The sequence below is a fragment of the Eretmochelys imbricata genome, chromosome 2 (assembly GCF_965152235.1).
Source record: "Eretmochelys imbricata isolate rEreImb1 chromosome 2, rEreImb1.hap1, whole genome shotgun sequence".
NCBI classification, from domain to species: Eukaryota; Metazoa; Chordata; order Testudines; family Cheloniidae; genus Eretmochelys; species Eretmochelys imbricata.
Window position 1 is genome coordinate 58,540,713 of NC_135573.1, and position 19,985 is coordinate 58,560,697.

General features: G+C 41.5%; 1 protein-coding gene across 1 annotated transcript; it reads right to left on the bottom strand.

The window, feature by feature from the left end:
* Positions 1 to 291: 291 nt before the first annotated feature.
* XKR9 (XK related 9) lies at positions 292 to 7,854 on the bottom strand. The gene is made up of 3 exons (XM_077808973.1): positions 7,583 to 7,854; positions 1,551 to 1,774; positions 292 to 932 (listed from the first exon to the last, which is right to left on the bottom strand). The coding sequence occupies exons 1-3, from the start codon at positions 7,852 to 7,854 to the stop codon at positions 292 to 294; spliced, it is 1,137 nt and encodes a 378-aa protein (XP_077665099.1).
* Between the last annotated feature and the right edge of the window lie 12,131 nt (positions 7,855 to 19,985).

The window sequence follows — 19,985 nt, forward strand, 5'->3', positions numbered from 1 at the left end:
TTTTGCCTTTACAAGGGCTATTTTTGTATTTTATTTATTTTGCAAGTGATAGAAAAACACCAGTATTCTTTGCAGAAGTGTTTAGTTTATTTTATAAAGTCTTTGCTTTGTAGGGTAGTACAGCAGAACCAATAATTATTCAGAGCTGATAACTACTACCATTCCCATTAGCAATTATTTTACTTGAAATGCTCACTGCAAGTAGGAAAAGTAAAGACAGAGTAAGTGACAGTCCAGGCAATATTTGCTTCGATTTGCACATATTTAAAAATTCACATAATTCTATACTCTTCATTGCATTATGAAATTTCTTATTCTACTGGTTTCTTCTTTTTCTCTTTCTCTTGCTAATCCATCAACTTTATCTGAAGCACTTTCTTGTTTGAAATAAATAGTGGGGTGGAAAAACATATAATAAACAATAAGACAAATAATACCTAACACCAGAGTGAGAAAAACTGTGATGCTCACAAATGTAAAATATAATTGCTCAGTAACTGAAGTCTTCCAGAACACACACATTATGCCTGAAGTTACAAGCACATGAGTGGCATAATAACTAGAAATATGTATTTTTGTTTGTTCCCCCTTGACATTAAAAAATGTAAAAATAAGAATGATCCCAACAACAGTCCTGTATAAAAATTCCATCCTCTTAGATTTGCAAAACATAGTGTGTTGCTTCAAAGTCCAGCTGAAGCCCAAGGTCCAAAGAAATATTAGCAGAAATATACTACTTATGATATTTAATAGGGTGGCCAGTGCAATACTCAGTATCCAAGAAGTCAGTGTGAACAGTTTATACAAGAGGTACAGTAACTTAGGAGGCACCCCAGCAAATTGATTTTTATCAGGCAGAGATTTTCGTAATGATATCTGATAGTCAAGTGTTGACCAGGAAATGCTGCAGAAAGATGTGATGATGGAAGCATCTAAATAAAACACAAGGATAGATGTTAGTTCCATGGAAAAACTTAATATATTTTTACTTAAACATTCTTTATATCTGAGAGGAAGAATGGTCCTGTTGTTGGGGCACTTGTGAGTCCCAGGTTCAATTCCTTACCCCTCCACTAATTTCTGTGTGACCTTGGGCAAGTTACTTAGCCTTTTATGTTCCTCAGTTCCCCATCTGTAAAATGGGGATAATAGCACTGCCCTACATCACAGAGGTGTTGTGAGGAGGAATATATTAAAGACTGTGAGGAGCTCAGTAATGGGAGCCATAGAAGTACCTTAGATATCTACCTACTCAATAAGTGAAAACAAAATAGACTACTCTGAAATGATTCAGTTGGTTACATCCATTAGCTTTCACTTATCAAACACAATACAATGTTATTCTTAAATATTATTATTACATATTACCAGTGTAACTTTTCCCAGAGTTTAGTAAAATAGATAACCTAATAGAGGAAGTTTTAAACTAAATGTTAAATAAAATTGTACTGGGATATGACAGGGAATACTTTAAAGTTTTACCTGATACTAGGGATTGCCTTCTTAGTGGAGATTTAACTATATTCAACTTTCAAATGAGAGAGACTTACACTGACTGAAGGCAGCCTTGTCATGCTCCATCAGGATGTAAATCTGAAGAATGAGCTGGGGTGTCGTCTTCAGGAAAGTCTTAAATACCCTGAGCATACTAATATCAGCCAATGCATCAATGGCACGTTTATGAATGATACTGGCAGGGCCCCCAGTCAGTTCATCTCCAGAGCTGTTTTGTTTAAAAGCAGCCTGGTAGCCACGTTTCAATGCAAACCAATACCTACAAAGAGAAATATATATATAAAAACTTGGTTAGACAGAGTTTTTTTTAAAGCACTGTTCTACAAAATAGTGAAAACTAGTTAAGATTTTAGCCATTTTGTTCTCAGTTCAAAGTATCATTATTTGTTTTTAATTCTCTTTGAATGGGAAACTTTACTTCTTCCTAATGCAAAATGCACATTGAGGTTAATGTTAGTAATGGGTGCAATCAAAGAAACTAAATTGAATGGAATGAGATTGGCCTGAGTAAAGACCATAGGATTGAGTTAATTAACTTTAATTTCTTTAAACAGGATATATTTCTGAATCTCCCCTTTGCTGCCTCCTTGTCCCCTTCACTTTAGGATGACACTTTCATTTTTCATGTACCCAGATCCCTAGATGTACACATGCAAACTGGAGATTGTGCATACATGAAACTATGTGTGTATGCATGTATCCCCTAACATGCACATCAGCTGACTTGCACATCTACATCAAATTTGCGCATTCTTTTGTGGGTTCATTTTTTTAAATGTAGCCCTAATTCTTTAAGCTGTTTCTTTTCTAAGGAACCCAAGAGACTTTCAATACAGAAAATAACTCTCAGGACACACATATTTCATACAATGATATGATCTGGATGGTGTCATATGATAAATCAGATTCTTTGTCAGATATTGAGGGCGTATAAATGACCTCTCAAAACACTTCTATTTTGTCCTTAAGGCTACATAATCATTTCCTTTGAAAGAAAACTAAATGGAATGATACATTATACTGGAGCTAGTGAATCATGACAGATTTACTTCCTGCCTTGTGAAGTACCTTTTCTGTTCAAGATATCTGTATTGCCATGTGGGAGACCTATGTTTAATTCCCAGTACCAAGTCATTTGTTTTTCAGTCCTAGAGGAGTTGGCAGGGCTGAGGAAATAGAGTGCTTAGCTTTAGCCCCTTGAGGGGAGGGAATACTAAACTCTAGTCAAAAGAGACACCATTTGGACATTTAAGGAAGCAACTGTGATCATCTGCACACAGAAATCTATTCAGTCCTCCTTGGGGAAAAAAATGATAGCTGCAAGCAGATGTAGGACCAGATCCACAGCTGGTGTAAATCAGTGTAGATCCTTTGATGTCAGGAGTTACACCTGTGCTACCTAAGGATCTGGCCCATTGCCTCCAAAGTGGAAGTTTAAAGTAGGGTGAGGAAAGCCCTGCAGATAGTAGGTATGGTGAGCCAAGTCTAAAAGAACAGGCTCTAAGGGATAATTACATCATTTATTTCCTGTGGAATTGTTTAGCAATAAACAAAGAGTCTTTCAGAACCAGTTAGCAATGAACATACAAGAAAGAAAATCTCCTAATAAGTATCCATGAAGGCCTCACCCCGTCATCTTTCAAGGCAAAGTAACAATCTCTTCCACTGAGTGCTTGCCCAGTCTCTGCTTTTAAGTGATTCATAAACATCTGGTGTGCAAATTGTCTGCTGAAGAGAGACCATTCAGTTATCATTGATTCCACTTTCAAATCCCTGGAACTTCCACTAGCCTTGTCCAGAGAACCGATTCTAACTCCACCATTGGCAAAACAGTGGAAAAACAGCCATTCCACTAGGGAATTATCCTTTATTTTGCCTACTTTTTTTGGTGGTGTGTCCCGTGGCTAGGGTTTTTCTGAGAAGGCTGGTTCCAGCTCTGAAATATATACTAACAGTGAACACATCTTAGAAGTTCAGATTAGGCTCAAAGTAGCATCCAAAAGTTTGGACACTTCTCTGACATGTTCAAACCTCTTTGCTTTTCAAATCAGACTGTAAAACACACCCAAAAAAAACCCCCTCTTGACTCGATTTGTGCCTGAAATACCACTAAAAAAAAAATAGGCTGTTTTCAGAGATGCTGAAATGCCATGATCTTTCTAAAGCTCAAAAATATTCATATTTTGAGGTAAGTTTCTTAATTTAGTTTTATACTGCTGCCCGTCACCATAGTACTGAGAGCTTTCCATGTAAAATTGATAGTCATTCTGAAAGGATTCTAATGCAGGGACAGTTTAAGCACAGCTCAGACTCCTTGCAGAGCCATTCTAGGGGGCTTCCAGGCACAAGGCCCAAAATTCCAAGTATGACCTCTCTCCCTACATTTGGCCAACTACCTTATGGTGCTAGCTGGGGGTTCCACACCGGGGACATGGGTGGGGAAAATAGTGATTGTTTACAGAAATGATGAATGCATCTGAGGACTGAGTTAAAATGGGGAAGCTACAACCACACCTGGCTGCTTCAGCAGAGAGACCAGTAGTGAATAGGCATGGAAACTGAACTACCCTTTCCATCAGTGTAGGTGGGTGATCCCTCCAGGTCAGGGGTGAGGCACATTGGTGGGGACAGCCTGCAGTGCTGGAGCTCATGATATTTCTGTTCAGTAGACAGATTTCAGTCACCTGAATTTTAACTATGACACCTTTCACCAGCATTAAGAGCCAAATCCTGCTCTGTGGCCATGGAGGATACAGGTCCTATGACAATGCTTTGCTTTAACAGAGGAAAAGGAGAGAGGCGGGATTTGAACATCTATGCCACCTACCTGCTGCAGTGATCTGCTTTGTGTGGGCTCCCTGTGTCCCAGCAATGCACTACCCATTGTCCCCGAAGAAGGCAGAGTGTACACCAGCCTCGGGCCTAAGCATTGCAGTCCTGAAGCAGCAGTCACAGCTACAGAGCAGCTACGTTACTACTTCATGGCCTAGAGCAGTGGTCTCCAAACTGGGGTGCGCACACCCCAGGGGGTGTGCGAGATGATCCCAGGGGGTGCGCGGCAGCAGGATCGCTGCCAGACGGCACTCTGCCATTTTTGTTCTTCGGCAGAAGCTCTGCATGTCCAGGGCTGGTGTTCCCCTCTGTCGGCCCACCTGTGGCAGGTCTTCCGGTCTTCTTCTGTCAGCAGCACGCCTGCAGCAGGTCTTCCAGGGTGTGTGAGCCAAAAAGTTTGGAGACCACTGGCCTAGAGGGCTGATTCCATGCCCTTCTCCTTGCAGAGATTCTTACAATGCAACCTTGACATACAAGCTGTGCACTACTTCCATGATTTGGTTCTGACTCCATTACTTAAAAGAAAGAAACTCACAGGTGGAATTGTTTTCTTGTATTACATTTGTTGCATATCTATTTTACTGTGTTCTGAGTAATCTTCCATAAATAAAATCCTGCACTGCTTGGCAAAACATCTGTAACTTTTTCAAGTTATAAAACAATTAAGAATGCAAACATCTGGTTCTTGCCTCTGAAATGTAAACATCTGTATAGTTTGCAATGTTTTCAAGAAAAACTGTTAAAGTAAATCAACCTGTTACACACACTCAACCATCAGAGCCTGAGTTTGTCCAAACACCAAGTAAGTGCAAATCTGATGCACTGAATATGAGCTCCAGAGCTCAGACCTGAGGGAGCAGATGTGGTAAGAGGTGAACACCACATATGTTGTTAAAGGGATTCCTCTAGAATAAGATGTGTACTGCATATTATAGAATCATAGGACTAGAAGGCATCTTGAGAGGTCATCTAGTCCAGTCCCCTGCCTCATGGCAGGACTAAGTATTATCTAGACCATTCCTGACAGGTGTTTGTTTAATCTGCTCTTTAAAATTTCCAATGATGGAGATTCCACAACCTCCCTAGGGGGTATCATGTCCCCAACTGTTATCATGTCCCCTCTCGGTCTTCTCTTTTCCAGACTAAACAAAGCCAGTTTTTTTCAATCTTCCTTCTTAGGTCACGTTTTCTGGAACTTTAATCATTTTTGTCGCTCTTCTCTGGATTCTCTCCAGTTTGTCCACATCCTTCTTTAAATGTGGCACCCAGAACTGGACACAATACTCCAGTTGAGGCTTAAACAGTGCAGAGTTGAGTGAAAGAATTATTTCTCATGTCTTGCTTACAACACTCCTGCTAATACAGCCCAGAATGATGTTCGCTTTTTTTGCAACAGCGTTACACTGTTGACTCATATTTAGCTTGTGGTCCACTATGACCCCCAGATCCCTTTCTGCAGTACTCCTTCCTAGGCACTCATTTCCCATTTTGTATGTGTGCAACTGATTGTTCCTTCCTAAATGGAGTACTTTGCATTTGTTCTTCTTGAATTTCATCCTATTTACTTCAGACCATTTCTCCACTTTGTCCAGATCATTTTGAATTTTAATCCTATCTTCCAAAGCACTTGCATCCCCTCCCAGGTTGGTATCGTCCGCAAACTTTATAAGTGTACTCTCTATGCCAGGGGTCTCAAACACATGGCTCGCTGGGTTATTTTCTGCAGCCCGCCAGCTCCCCGCAGCCTCCTCCCCGCCTCCCCAGTGTTTACGTAGAGCAGCTCCAGCCCTGCGTGCATCAGAGGCAGGGCAGGCTCCCTCCCTGCCTGCCCTGCCCCCGCACCACTCCGGGAAGTGGCTGGGACCTGGGGGAGGAGGGGGGGGGCCACAGGGGTCTGTGTGTTGCCCTGGCCGCTCTTCCAGGTACCTCCCCCGAAGCGCGCATTGGCTGGGAACGGGGAACCTTGGGAGCTTTGGGGGAGGTACCTAGAGGAGCGGCCAGGAAAACACACAGACCCCTTTGCCCCCCACCCCAGGTTCCAGCTGCTTACCGGAACGGCGCGGGGGCAGGGCGGGCAGGGAGCCTGCCCTGCCCCCAGTGTGCGCCGGGCCGGGCCGGACCCACCCCCCGAACCCCTCCTGCACCCCGACCCCCTGCCCTGAGCCCCCTGCTGCACTCCGCACCCCTGCCCTGAGCCCCTGCCGCACCCCGCACCCCTCCTGCACTCCCTGGGGGCAGGGAGGAGGCGGAGTTGGGGTGGGGGTTTCAGGGAAGGGGTTGGAATGGGGGCAGGGGTAGGAAAAGGCGGGGCAGGATGGGGCCTCATGGAAGGGGTGGAATGGGGGCGGGGCCGGGGCAGTGGGTGGGGGGGGGTCAGTGGTGCGGCCCTCGGACCAATGTACTAGTCCTCATGTGGCCCTCGTGGTCATTTGAGTTTGAGATCCGTGATTTATGCCATTATCTAAATCATTGATGAAGATATTGAACAGAACCAGATCCAGAACTGATCCCTGCAGGACCCCATTTGTTAAGTCCTTCCAGCATGACTGTGAACCACTGATAACTACTCTCTGGGAATGGTTTTCCAACCAGTTTTGCACCCACCTTATAGTATCTCCATCTAGGTTGCATTTCCCTAGTTTGTTTATGAGAAGGTCATGCGAGACAGTATCAAAAGCTTTACTAAATTATCAATTATCTATTTTTTCGGGATAGATTTGTTAGACTGTTCATAAATTATAAATATTTTAGCATCCATTCTGGCCACTCAGGCAGCTCATTTGAATATAAAACTTATACTTATATAATTTTTGAAACAACCCAACATTTCATTTAGCATCTGCAGACGAGCTGAGTGCCATAAATAAACCAACATGCAAAATCAGGTCTATGAAAAAATTTGCTCATTACAAAATAGCAACCACAGCTGTTAGGGATCCCGGCAGTTTATATATTTTAAAAGAACACATTTCATCAACTATGTTACAAATGATACCTCACTTTATTAAAAGTGAAAGTTGTTTTTTTTTTAAATTCACTCTTTATTATGTACTCCCTCATTTTGGACAATGAAAATAGATTGTCAGTTTCACATTTTTTAAAGTTAGTTCCAATGAATTTTGCTTTCAGTTTCTTATGTATTAGCTCACGGTTGCAATATTGGGAGGCAATACTGTAGGAGAGTGTTTAAAAGCAATATGATTTATTTTTTTAATATTTGAAAGTTGGCCTTTACCTTGTAAAAATTCCACCATGCAAGAAATGAAGTAGAAAAATCCAGTTCAGCTTCCGAGGATCAGGGCTTTCACAGTCTTCTTTAAACCATTCATAACTAAAAATCTGTACTATTACTGATGACAGACACCTAAAAACCAGTGTCAAGATACCCAAAGAATATTGTCCCTCACAGAAATAGTTACTAGTGACCCAGATATCTGCTGCAATATCAGCTACATAAATTACAATTCCAAGAACTGACATAGTAAAATTCCACTTAGTTAATTTCATTATGAGTTAGTTTTCCATTATTGTCATTGTGTTATCACTTAATATAAGAAGGAGAAGAAGTCAGAGCATATCTAAATACACTCTTACACCTAGTGATACAACCTTCTCATAATGTTTTCTATAAAGGAAAGCTGTAGTGTATATTTTCAGTATGGAAAATTGAATCAAAATAAAGAGACTTCAATTTTTATGCTCTTTGCTAGAATACTAAACTAATTCCATTGCTACGTGTCCATTCCAGAAAGCGTACATGTAAACATCTTTTTAATTATGCTGGTAGATGTCATTCTTCCTAGTTTCTGGCTCCTGAAAAGAAGAATAAATGAAGGATCACCAATAACAAGAGCAATAATTCAGAAAAGCATAAAGCCCCCCAGCAATTCACATAATAATTTAAAAGGAAAAGCAAAGTGTATGCGGGATGCTCATGGACAATCACTGGGGAAGATAAATGTCTGACCAGTTGAAATTACTCTCCTGACAGCAGTGATTCTGAACCTTGCCCGGTATGAGTGGAACTTTCTTGTTATAAGTGGACATTTCTAAGTGTAGAGTTAAGAGATGCTAAGAAAGAAGCCCAATACCATGAGCTTTTTAAACCTCAGTTAATGTGGGTAAAGATTGTGACTCCTTCCCAACACTACTCATTAAGACAGAATATTCATGAAAGCCCGCCTTTCTGGACTCTCAAAAGATATAAGAGAGGCAAGTCGGATAAGGTAATATCTTTTACTGGACCAACTTCTGTTGGTGACAGCACACACTTTTGATCTTACACAGAGCTCTTCTTCAGACCCTTCTTACCTCACCCACCTTGTCTCTCTAATCTCCTGGGACTTACATGGCTACAACACTTTTTTTAAAAATGTCTTCCACAGTCAATAGCTAATCCATGAGAATCTAGGCTTGTTCAAGATACTACCTTCTTCCTCTGCCTCTGAGTGCCCACAAAGAGTGGAGAACAATCATACCTTGAATACACATCATTATACAGCTACACACATTGTGTGATTGGAAGACTTTTCACTGTTTAATGGTTTTATCTTTCACGTTTGTCCATATTCAGTGACTACAAAAGAGTACCCCTTAGGCTACTGAACAGGATCAAGGCTGTTTGCATGAATGATCATTCCTATGAAGGAATCACTAGCCAGACCCTGCTTTACTGTAGAATATGTATCCTTATTATCGGGGGAAGCAGATTACAGTCCCTACATTAAGGTTGCCTAACAATTTCCATAATAATGATTTTTGTGACTTTTTCTTTGACAATCTCACACACCTCTATTGTTTTCAGCAGACCTTTGATATTCAGCAGAGGGAATGTCCTTGAGGGATCAGTCTTGGGACCAATCTTCTTTAACATTTTCATTCATGACCTTGGCACAAAACGTGGGAATGTGCTAACGAAATCTGCAGATGACACAAAGTTGGGAGGTATTGCCAATCCAGAGGAGGACCAGAATATCATACAAGATCTGGAGGACCTTGAAAACTGGAGAAATAGAAATGGGATGAAATTTAATAGTACTAAGTGCAAGGTCATGCACTTAGGGACTAACTAGAATTTTTGCTACAAGCTGGAGACTTCTTAGTTGAAAGCAACAGAAGAGGAGAAAACTTTGGATGTATTGGTTGATCACAGGATGATTATGAGCTACCAATGAAATGTGGCTGTGCATCAGGCGAAGGATTTCCAGTAAAGATAGGGAAGTGTTATTGCCATTATGCCAGGCACTGGTGAGACCTCATCTGGAATACTGTGTGCAAGTCTGGTCTCCCATGTTTAAGGAAGATCAATTCAAACTGGAACAGGTGCAGAGAAAGGCTACTAGTATGATCAGAGGAATGGAAAACCTACCTTATGAGAGAAGACTCAAAGAGCTTGGCTTGTTTAGCCTAACCAAACAAAGGCTGAAAGGAAATATGATTGCTCTCTATAAATACATCAGAGGATAAATAGCAGGGAGGGTGAGGCGTTATTTAAGCACCAATGTTTACACAAGAACAAAGTAATATAAACTAGTCATCAACAAGTTTAGACTTCAAATTAGACAAAGGCTTCTAACCATCAGAAGAGTGAAATTCTGGAACAACCTTCCGAGGGGAGCAGTGGGGGCAAAAAATCTAACCGGTTTCAAGACTGAGCTTAATAAGTTTATGGAGGTGATGGGATGATGAAATTGCCTACAATGGTATGTGGCCCAACCCTCCAGGATTGTCCTGGAGTATCCAGGAATTAAAGATTAAGCTTTAATTAAAGATTATGTCATGTAATGAAACCTCCAGGAATACGCCCAACCAAAATTGGCAACCCTACCCATTTGCAATTGCTAGTAGCAAAAATCCCCAGTGGTCGGAGATGGGGCACTAGATAGATAGGGCTCTGAGTTACTATAGAGAATTCTTTCCCAGGTGTCTTCCTGGGGGGTCATGCTGACATGCTCAAGGTTCAACTGATTGCCATATTTCGGCTCAGGAAGGAATTTTCCCCCAAGTCAGATTGGCAGAGACCCTGGGATTTTTTTGCCTTCCTCTGCAGCATGGGGCACAGATCACTTGCTGGTTTAAACTAGAGCAAATGGTGAATTCTCTGTAACTTGAAGTCTTTAAACCATGATTTGAGGACTTCAGTAACTCAGTCAGAGGTTATGGGTCTATTACAAGAGGATGGCGTGCGGGGGGGGGGGGTGGCGGGGCGGGTTTTGTGACTTGAGATGTGCAGGATATCAGACTAGATGATCACAATGGCCCCTTCTGGCCTTAAAGTCTATGAGTCTATGAGCTGTGGAACTGCATTTTCTTTGTCTCATAAAATTCCATTCAGTTTTTGTTGAATTATAAACTGTTAAAAGTCACCAGTTCCCTTCTATTCTCTTACGTGCATGAGTCAGGAAAATTTTGGCAGCATACCAAAACAACCAAACATATGAAAATTCCAAAATGTCAGGTTCACACCACAACCAAAGCAGTATCAGACAGACACTTTATGGGGAACACCTGGGGGCAGCCAGCAGAGCCGGGGCAGGAAAGATTGGGAGGAAGAGAGTTGGGCTGGGCTTGCTTTGGATTTTTGTGATTTTTGGACACCTGCCCACTAAGAAGTGAACTGAGACCATTAGCTAATATGACATAGACCACAAGAAAGACTGTGACAATTCTTAATTGATATTGACCAGACCAAATTTTGAATAGTGACCTAGCTATTACGAGTCTCCTGTTCTGTCTACTTCCTAACTCAAGTCTTGGCCTGTGGCCAGTAGAGTGAGGTACTCTCAGAACTCAGATACCTGGAGTCCCTTCAACTGACAAAAAAAAAAACCCTGTCACTAACTTCTTCCAAATATCAAGTGCAATTGACATGATCTGGGGAGGTTAGGGGAGTAAACTTTGGTACACAGTAGTGCATGAGCTAAACTGAACTTTGCACTCACTAATATTTCATAACCTAATAATAATTCTTTCATGTATGTAATATTTAAATTGGCAACCTGATAGATATGTTTCTTCAGAAAAAAAATAAAGCTCTGAATATACTTGATATGTAAGGATCACTTCACTTACCCTTAATATTTAACTGCCATTGCAATGGGACACAGTACCTATTGCACAGTTTTTAGGATGGAGGATGAAGAATAATATCACTATTTGAAAATATAAGAATGTAGCTATTGGCCACTACAGGAGGCAGAATAAGATATGATGAATAAACAGTCTGATCCAATATGATAAGTCTTATGCTTCTATATGGACAGGGAGAATATAATTGTTGATGTTGATATCTTTCAGGATAGCAGGATTAACATGTATAATGTGCAATATGCTATGGGATACCTGGGGGCAAGCTTTTAGATGACTTCAGTCATGATCTGTGATTTTTGTGCCTGAAATATGTATGTGTAAATTGGACTTCTAACTACTCATATGGGCCCAATCTCTGTACCCTTATTTCAGTATCTGAGCAACTCACAAACATTAATGAATTCATCCTCTCCACACTCTTTAATAGGGAAGTATTATAATCACTATTTTGTCAAGGTAACACAGGAATTCTGTCACGGATCCACAAACTGAATCCATATCTCCCAAATTCCACTACTGCCTTAATCACAAGACTATGCACAAATGCCTTTTTGCAGATGCATCTGAAATCTCAACTGGAAATCTGACCCTTAATGTACACAAGGGTTTATGTGTAATGACAGTCCTTCCAATAGTTAAAGCATCTCCTAATACCATGTGAGGTACAAGTTCAATGCTGACTTGGAGAAGGGTGTTGTCTCCTATGCCCCACAGCACCTGGAATCTCCTAGACCCTAATCCAAGAACTCTAGGCTCAAAACTTGCTTACCATACAAGATCTGTTAAGGTATCATCCATCAGAAATACAATTTTAATATCCGGTGCTAAAATATGTGCCCGTTCTGAAACCCAACATACCTTTTCACAGTCATTCTGAGATAGAGCAGAAGCTGTACATTTCCTGGATACTACTGCGCTAATAAGCGATGGTCACATAAACACCACCCTATACCGGAAACCTACTGACCGCAATACTTACCTACATACCTCCAGCTTCCATCCAGGACACACCACACGATCCATTGTCTACAGCCAAGCTCCAAGATACAACCGCATTTGCTCCAATCCCTCAGACAGAGACAAACACCTACAAGATCGCTATCAAGCATTCTTAAAACTACAATACCCACCTGCTGAAGTGAAAAAACAGATTGACAGAGCCAGAAGAGTACCCAGAAGTCGCCTACTACAGGACAGGCCCAACAAAGAAAATAACAGAACGCCACTAGCTGCCACCTTCAGCCCCCAGCTAAAACCTCTCCAACGCATCATCAAAGATTTACAACCTATCCTGAAAAATGATCCCTCACTCTCACAGATCTTGGGAGACAGACCAGTCCTTGCTTACAGACAGCCCCCCAACCTGATGCAAATACTGTCCAGCAACCACACACCACAAAACAAAAACACTAACCCAGGAACCTATCCTTGCAACAAAGCCCGATGCCAACTCTATCCTCATATTTATTAAAGTGACACCATCATAGCACCTAATCACATTAGCCACACCATCAGGGGCTCGTTCACCTGCACATCTACCAATGTGATATATGCCATCATGTGCCAGCAAAGCCTCTCTGCCATGTACATTGGCCAAACAGGACAGTCTCCATGCAAAAGAATAAATGGACACAAATCTGACATCAGGAATCATAACATTCAAAACCCAGTAGGAGAACATTTCAACCTCTCTGGCCTCTCAATAAAAGATTTAAGGGTGGCAATTTTGCAACAGAAAAGCTTCAAAAACAGACTCCAACTAGAAACTGCTAAGCTTGAATTAATATGCAAACTAGATACCATTAACTTGGGTTTGAATAGAGACTGGGAGTGGCTGGGTCATTACACATGTTGAATCTATTTCCTTAAGTTAAGTATCCTCATACCTTCTTGTCAACAGTCTAAATGGGCCATCTTGATTATCACTACAAAAGTTTTTTTTCTCCTGCTGATAATAGCTCATCTTAACTACTTAGCCTCTCACAGTTTGTGTGGTAACTACCAACTTATCTGTATGTGTATATATATATTTCAGAGTAACAGCCGTGTTAGTCTGTATTCGCAAAAAGAAAAGGAGTACTTGTGGCACCTTAGAGACTAACCAGTTTATTTGAGCATGAGCTTTCGTGAGCTACAGCTCACTTCATCAGATGAAGTGAGCTGTAGCTCACGAAAGCTCATGCTCAAATAAACTGGTTAGTCTCTAAGGTGCCACAAGTACTCCTTTTCTTTATATATATATTACTGTATGTGTATATATATATATTACTATATGTTCCATTCTATGCAGCCGATGAAGTGAGCTATAGCTCACGAAAGCTTATGCTCAGATAAATTTGTTAGTCTCTAAGGTGCCACAAGTACTGTTCTTTTTGCGGATACAGACTAACACAGCTGCTACTCTGAAAACTAAAAGGTAGGCATTTATTGCTTGCAGTATATTTAAAACACTATCATAAAATGCAAACTTACCTTAATACCTGCCACAGACAAGTCAACGTTTTCACTGTAAAATCCCTGGTCTGCTCCAAGCAGCTTTGAAGGTCTGAACATTTCTCATACTGTCACTGTGTGTCTCGAAAGTTTGCCATTGGCAAAAGTGAAAGGCTATGTGGCATAATGCAAACTGAAACTTAAATCTCCTGTTGACCATGTGACATAGTTAATAAACTGTGAGATATCTGGAACTGCCAATCCTTATGAATGTATACATTATTCTAATAGAATTCTAAAAAAGCCTTTATCTATGGATTTTGAATATAGTCCTAAAATAAAAGTTATTTAACTAAATCTCATTTCACGTCCTTCACTCCATGAAAGTATATCAACTTGTTGAAATAACACTGGTTTCTTAAGACTTATTGATCAAAATCAATATACATATATATGCAGATTTAGCAAAGCTTGTGAATATATTTGACTTATTAATAAATAAAGAATTGTTCGGCAGTTGTCTTTCCAATAAGATACATATAAAACGTATACAAAAGGTAAGGGTTTTGCTTTTTCATGCAATGAGATGAACAGATGAATGTGTTTTGATGCTTGAAAAAGGTAAGTGTACAAAAAAATTCTCCCTGGCAAAAATGCAATAATGGGGAAGCATAAAGATTCAACAGATTAAAAAGGGAAAGTCTGCTGATGGCCAGAAAATGCATATATCTTTTATTAAGTGTTTTAAAAATAGCTGCAATTGCAAAGGTATAAAAATAACAAACAAAAACTCAAACAAAAAAATCCTATATCACTAATACTTCTAACTAGCAGCTTCTAAATTATATTGGAATGATTTATTTTGTGAAATTGTTTGCATTACCCTATTCAGGAAAGTTTGTATAATAAACACAGAATTATATTTCCATGCTTAGGCAATAGAGATGTTATTATTTAGCCTCAATGAAAAGTGTTTACTCTCAGCAGTTACACATATCATGGGCAAAAGATAAAAGCTGAGGGCCACATTTTTAAAGGTGTTTAAAGTGTCTATCTGAACCAAAAAAAAAAATGTTTTTAAACTTAGCCATAAGTTAATATCATATGGTTGTATAATATGAAGCAACCTCATTTCAAAACTCATTTTGTTTAGTTCTTTTTTTGTTTATAATGTTCACACTCCCTGTTCAGACTATTTTTTCCCAAATAAATAATCTTTGGTTAGTATGCTTTTACTAAAAATGCCAACCTTCTATCTGAATTGGAGAAGCTGAAGCAAATCACTGTCCACTCTAGAAGATCTAGTAGAATTGCAAAAACATATTAACTTCAGTCAGGGCATACTAGTAAGAGGGGTATCAAAGTTTTGTGCCTAGTGGTCAGGTTCTGGAAATGAATACCAAAGGCTTTCTTGCAGCAGAAAGAACCTGTAAATTAATTCCTCAAAGGATATTACTGCTGCCATCTACAGACCAAATAGCTTCATAGCTCCTACATGTGATTAGAAAATACATTATTTATTTAGAAGAAATTTACACTGATACTAAAAAAGAAAGAGAAACACTTGATGGTTGATTTGATAAGCAGTCAGAATCTTACCATTCAAAGCAATTAAGGAGGAAAAAAATCACCGGTACAGTTTGTGGGAGATATTTAGCAAATCTGAAGAGGTTTTCCCCTTATACGTTCAGGATTATGCAAAAAAAAAAAAAAATGGATTTACATTAGAGAGAATCAGCTACCAAAATATACAAGTTGCCTAGGTATCTTCAGGTCCCATCATTTTTATATATGACATCACAGATATGCCTAACCCAAGAGCCAAATTTTACCTGGTGGATGAAAATAGGTTTAATGGAGCCACAAACAGATGCACATGTACACTGCAAAACAGCATTTTAAGGCACCTGACTTCTGGCTGAGTCCAATTCCATTCACTGACCCATGCTCAACTATAGACAGTAGGAGTAATCTAGAAGAGGGAGGGAAGGTTGTGTGTAAAGGCCACTGCTGAGTCAGAGCATATGTATATAAAATGCAGCCTTAGCCCCTCTGACTCCAAGCAACATCCTGTAATTGCCCCTCTGAGGCTGAAGATCCTGGAAAGTGAGAAATTAATGTGACGAGTGTGATATAAATAATGGTTCAGATAGATTAAAGAGACTGGCTTGGCAAAAGTTTGGAGGCACCAGAATAGAGACAGCCAATAATTGTCTGTTGTCCATCTGCTGTATGGAATTTCTGGTATACACCTATAAACAGCTCCAGCCAGAATTTGGTCCCAGAGAGAGATTTTTAATCACTGCAGAAAGGATCATCAACAGATGTAGTTCTTTCCAGACCAACATCATAACACTGTCAGACCCAGACTTTGGTACCCTCCCAAAAATTCTGCTTGTAAAGATAGCACATAATCCTAATTGTGTCCCTCCCACTGTTTAGAATAGTTACCTTCACTGGATCTGTGAAGGTAGGTGTGGTGATCTGTGGGTTTCCTTTATATAGTTGTCTGTCAGGTTCCATTGTTGAAGCTGATCATGGTATCCAGAGAGATTTCCACCACAACTTCAACAACCACTACCCATCCATTAAACTCTCTCTGGAACACTCCCACACTAGCATCAACTTCCTGGATACCACCATCAACTTCAACAATGGAACCTAAAGAATACCATATACAAGAAACCCACAGATCACCACATTTACCTTCAGAGATCCAGCAGCCATCCCAAATGCACCAAGAAATCTATAGCCAGGCACTCACATACCATAGAATATGATCCAAGGAGAAAGTCCAGTATAAACACACTAAAACCACCTTCTCCAAAAAAGGACACTTTACCAGAGAAGTAGATCATATCATGGAATGGACCACCCAAATAACCTGAGAGAACCTGCTTCAGTATGGAAATAAAAAACCCCTCTGACCCCACACCCCTAGTTAGATTTCAAAGTAGCAGCCGTGTTAGTCTGTATTCGCAAAAAGAAAAGGAGGACTTGTGGCACCTTAGAGACTAAAAAATTTATCTGAGCATAAGCTTTCGTGAGCTACAGCTCACATCATCGGATGCATTCAGTGGAAAATACGGTGGGGAGATTTATATACATAGAGAACATGAAACAATGGGTGTTACCATACACACTGTAACAAGAGTGATCTCTTAAGGTGAGCTATTACCAGCAGGAGAGCGGGGGTGGGGGGACGACACCTTTTGTAGTGATAATCAAGGTGGGCCATTTCCAGCAGTTGACAAGAACGTCTGAGGAACAGTGGGGGGCGAAGGGGGGGAATAAACATGGGGAAATAGTTTACTTTGTGTAATGACCCATCCACTCCCAGTCTCTATTCAAGCCTAAGTTAATTGTATCCAGTTTGCAAATTAATTCCAATTCAGCAGTCTCTCATTGGAGACTGTTTTTGAAGTTTTTTGTTGAAGAATTGCGACTTTTAGGTCTGTAATCGAGTGACCAAAGAGATTGAAGTGTTCTCCAACTGGTTTTTGAATGTTATAATTCTTGACATCTGATTTGTGTCCATTTATTCTTTTACGTAGAGACTGTCCAGTTTGACCAATGTACATGGCAGAGGGGCATTGCTGGCACGTGATGGCATGTATCACATTGGCAGATGTGCAGGTGAACGAGCCTCTGATAGTGTGGCTGATGTGATTAGGCCCTATGATGGTGTCCCCTGAATAGATATGTGGACACGGTTGGCAACGGGCTTTGTTGCAAGGATAGGTTCCTGGGTTAGTGGTTCTGTTGTGGGGTGTGTGGTTGCTGGTGAGTATTTACTAAACCCATATGGGGTATCATTAAACAATTACAACCCATACTTCAGGGGGACTACATCCTGAAATAAATCTTCCTGAAAGATCTTTCCCTCCTCTTCTGGCCTTCAAACAACCCCCCAGCCTCTCCAAACTCATTATCAGAAGCAAGCTTCCCACAGACCAGGACATACCAACTCAAAGCGGCACCAGACGCTGTCAGAATAGATGCAAAACCTGTAGACATATCTCCACTGCTAGGATGATCAACAACTCCAACAACACACCTTTCAAGATCCATGGATCCTACACATGCCTATCACGACATATGGTGTACCTCATCCAGTGCACTAAATGCTCCAGTCACAACTATGTGGTTGAAACCAATCACTGTTCTCTCAAATGAACTTATACAGGAAAATGATAAAAGTCAAAAACACCATATCCCCTGTGGGTGAACACTTTTCACAAAACAATCCGTCTGTATCTGACCACTTAGTCCTCATTCTCAAGGGAAATCTGCACAACAACTTTAAAAGATGAGCCTGGGAGCTTAAATTAATAACTTTGCTGGACACTAAGGCCATGTCTACTCTAGCACTTATGACGGCAAAACTTTTGTCACTCAGGGATGTGAAAAAAGCACCTCCCTGAGTGTCATAAGTTTTTCTGGCATAAGCACCGGTGTGCACAGTGCTGCTGGCAGGAGACACTCTCCAGACAATATAGCTACCACCACGCTTTGAGCTGGTTTTATTATGTTGATAGGCGAGCTCTCTCCCGTCTGCATAACGCAGCTACATGAGCACTCTTACACTCATGTAAGCTTAAGCTTGTAAGTGTAGACATGGCCTAAAATCATGGACTGAATAGAGACAATGGACTTATGACTTATTACAACAATCTATAACCCACTAGCAACACCCAGCCCCAGATGCTTTTTTCCCCCTCCCTTCCTTTCTCCCTCTATGACTGGAAGATTGTTAATAGGCCACTTCACCTTGAATGGTTCTTTAAAATACATGTTAACTACTTATCCTAAACAATCTGTTCCAATTTGTATTTAGCTGTGACACTCTGAGGCTTGCAGCGTTTCTCAACCTGGGGTCCCCTGGGGGGGTTGCAAGCAGGTTTCAGGGGGTCTGCCAAGAAGGGCTGGCATTAGACTTGCTGGGGCCCAAGACAGAAAGCTGAAACCCCACTGCCCGGGGCCAAAGCCCAGGGCTGAAGCTGAAGCCTGAGCAGCTTAGCTTCACAGGGCCCCCTGTGGTGTGGAGCCCCAGGCAATTGCCCTGCTTGCTATCCCTTAACACTGGCCCTGGCTTTTATATGCAGAAAAACGTTTGTTGTGGCACATGTGGCCATGGAGTTTTTATAGCATGTTGTGGGGGCCTCAGAAAGAAAAAGGTTGAGAACTTCTGCTCTACACTACAGAGTTAGGTTGATGTAAGCCTTACGCAGACCTAATTACATCAGTGTACACACTACAGCCTTGCTCCCCCCAATGTAAGTGCCCTACTACATTGACATAACTCCACCTCCATGAAAGGCATAGGGCTTGTCAGCATAGTTAGGGCAATACAGTGTCCATGTAGACACTGCATTACTTATATTGGCTGCTGGCTGTCATTCTTGTCAATTTCTAGCGGGGGCAGCAGGGGTGGCAGAGCAGCCAGGCTCTAACTGTCACTGCGGGGCGGGGGGCGGGGTTCCAGCTAGAGCCTGGCTGCCCCCTCAGGATTCCTGCTCCCAACCAGGCTGTGGCTGACCCACTTCCTGCTAGGAGCCATTCTGCCCCCAGATCCCCTAACCCAGCTGCTGCCCAGGCTCACAGCTTCGAACCGAGCTGCACCCACCTGGCTCCCTGCTCCCAGCTGGGTCCTGCCCAGTGGCTCCCAGCTCCCTACTGGGAGCCCTGGTGCTGCCTGGAGGCTCCCCACTCCCTGCAAGAAGCCCACACGTTGCACCAAGGCTCCCAGCTCACTGCCAAGAGCCTAGAACCACCTGGCTGCAGCAGGTTGCTGAGAGCCCAGGATGCTGCCGGGCTCCTGGTGGCAGGGAGCAGGAGCCGAGAGCCCGCAGGAATCAACTTCTTTTGAGCTTACAAAGAGCTCTTCTTCAGGTCTGGTAAACATACTCAGAGCATCACAAGGTAAAACAGATTGTTTATTGTAAGTAATTAACACAAGTACAACAACACTGCAAGCCAGGGAGTGGAGCATTCCTCAGAGTATTGAGAGGAGCTGCAAAGGTGACATAAAGGAACCTTGGGCAGCCTCCGTGAAGATGCGTAAAGATCTGTTGGACTACAACACAGAATTGGGTCATAACCCACTCATATTGCAC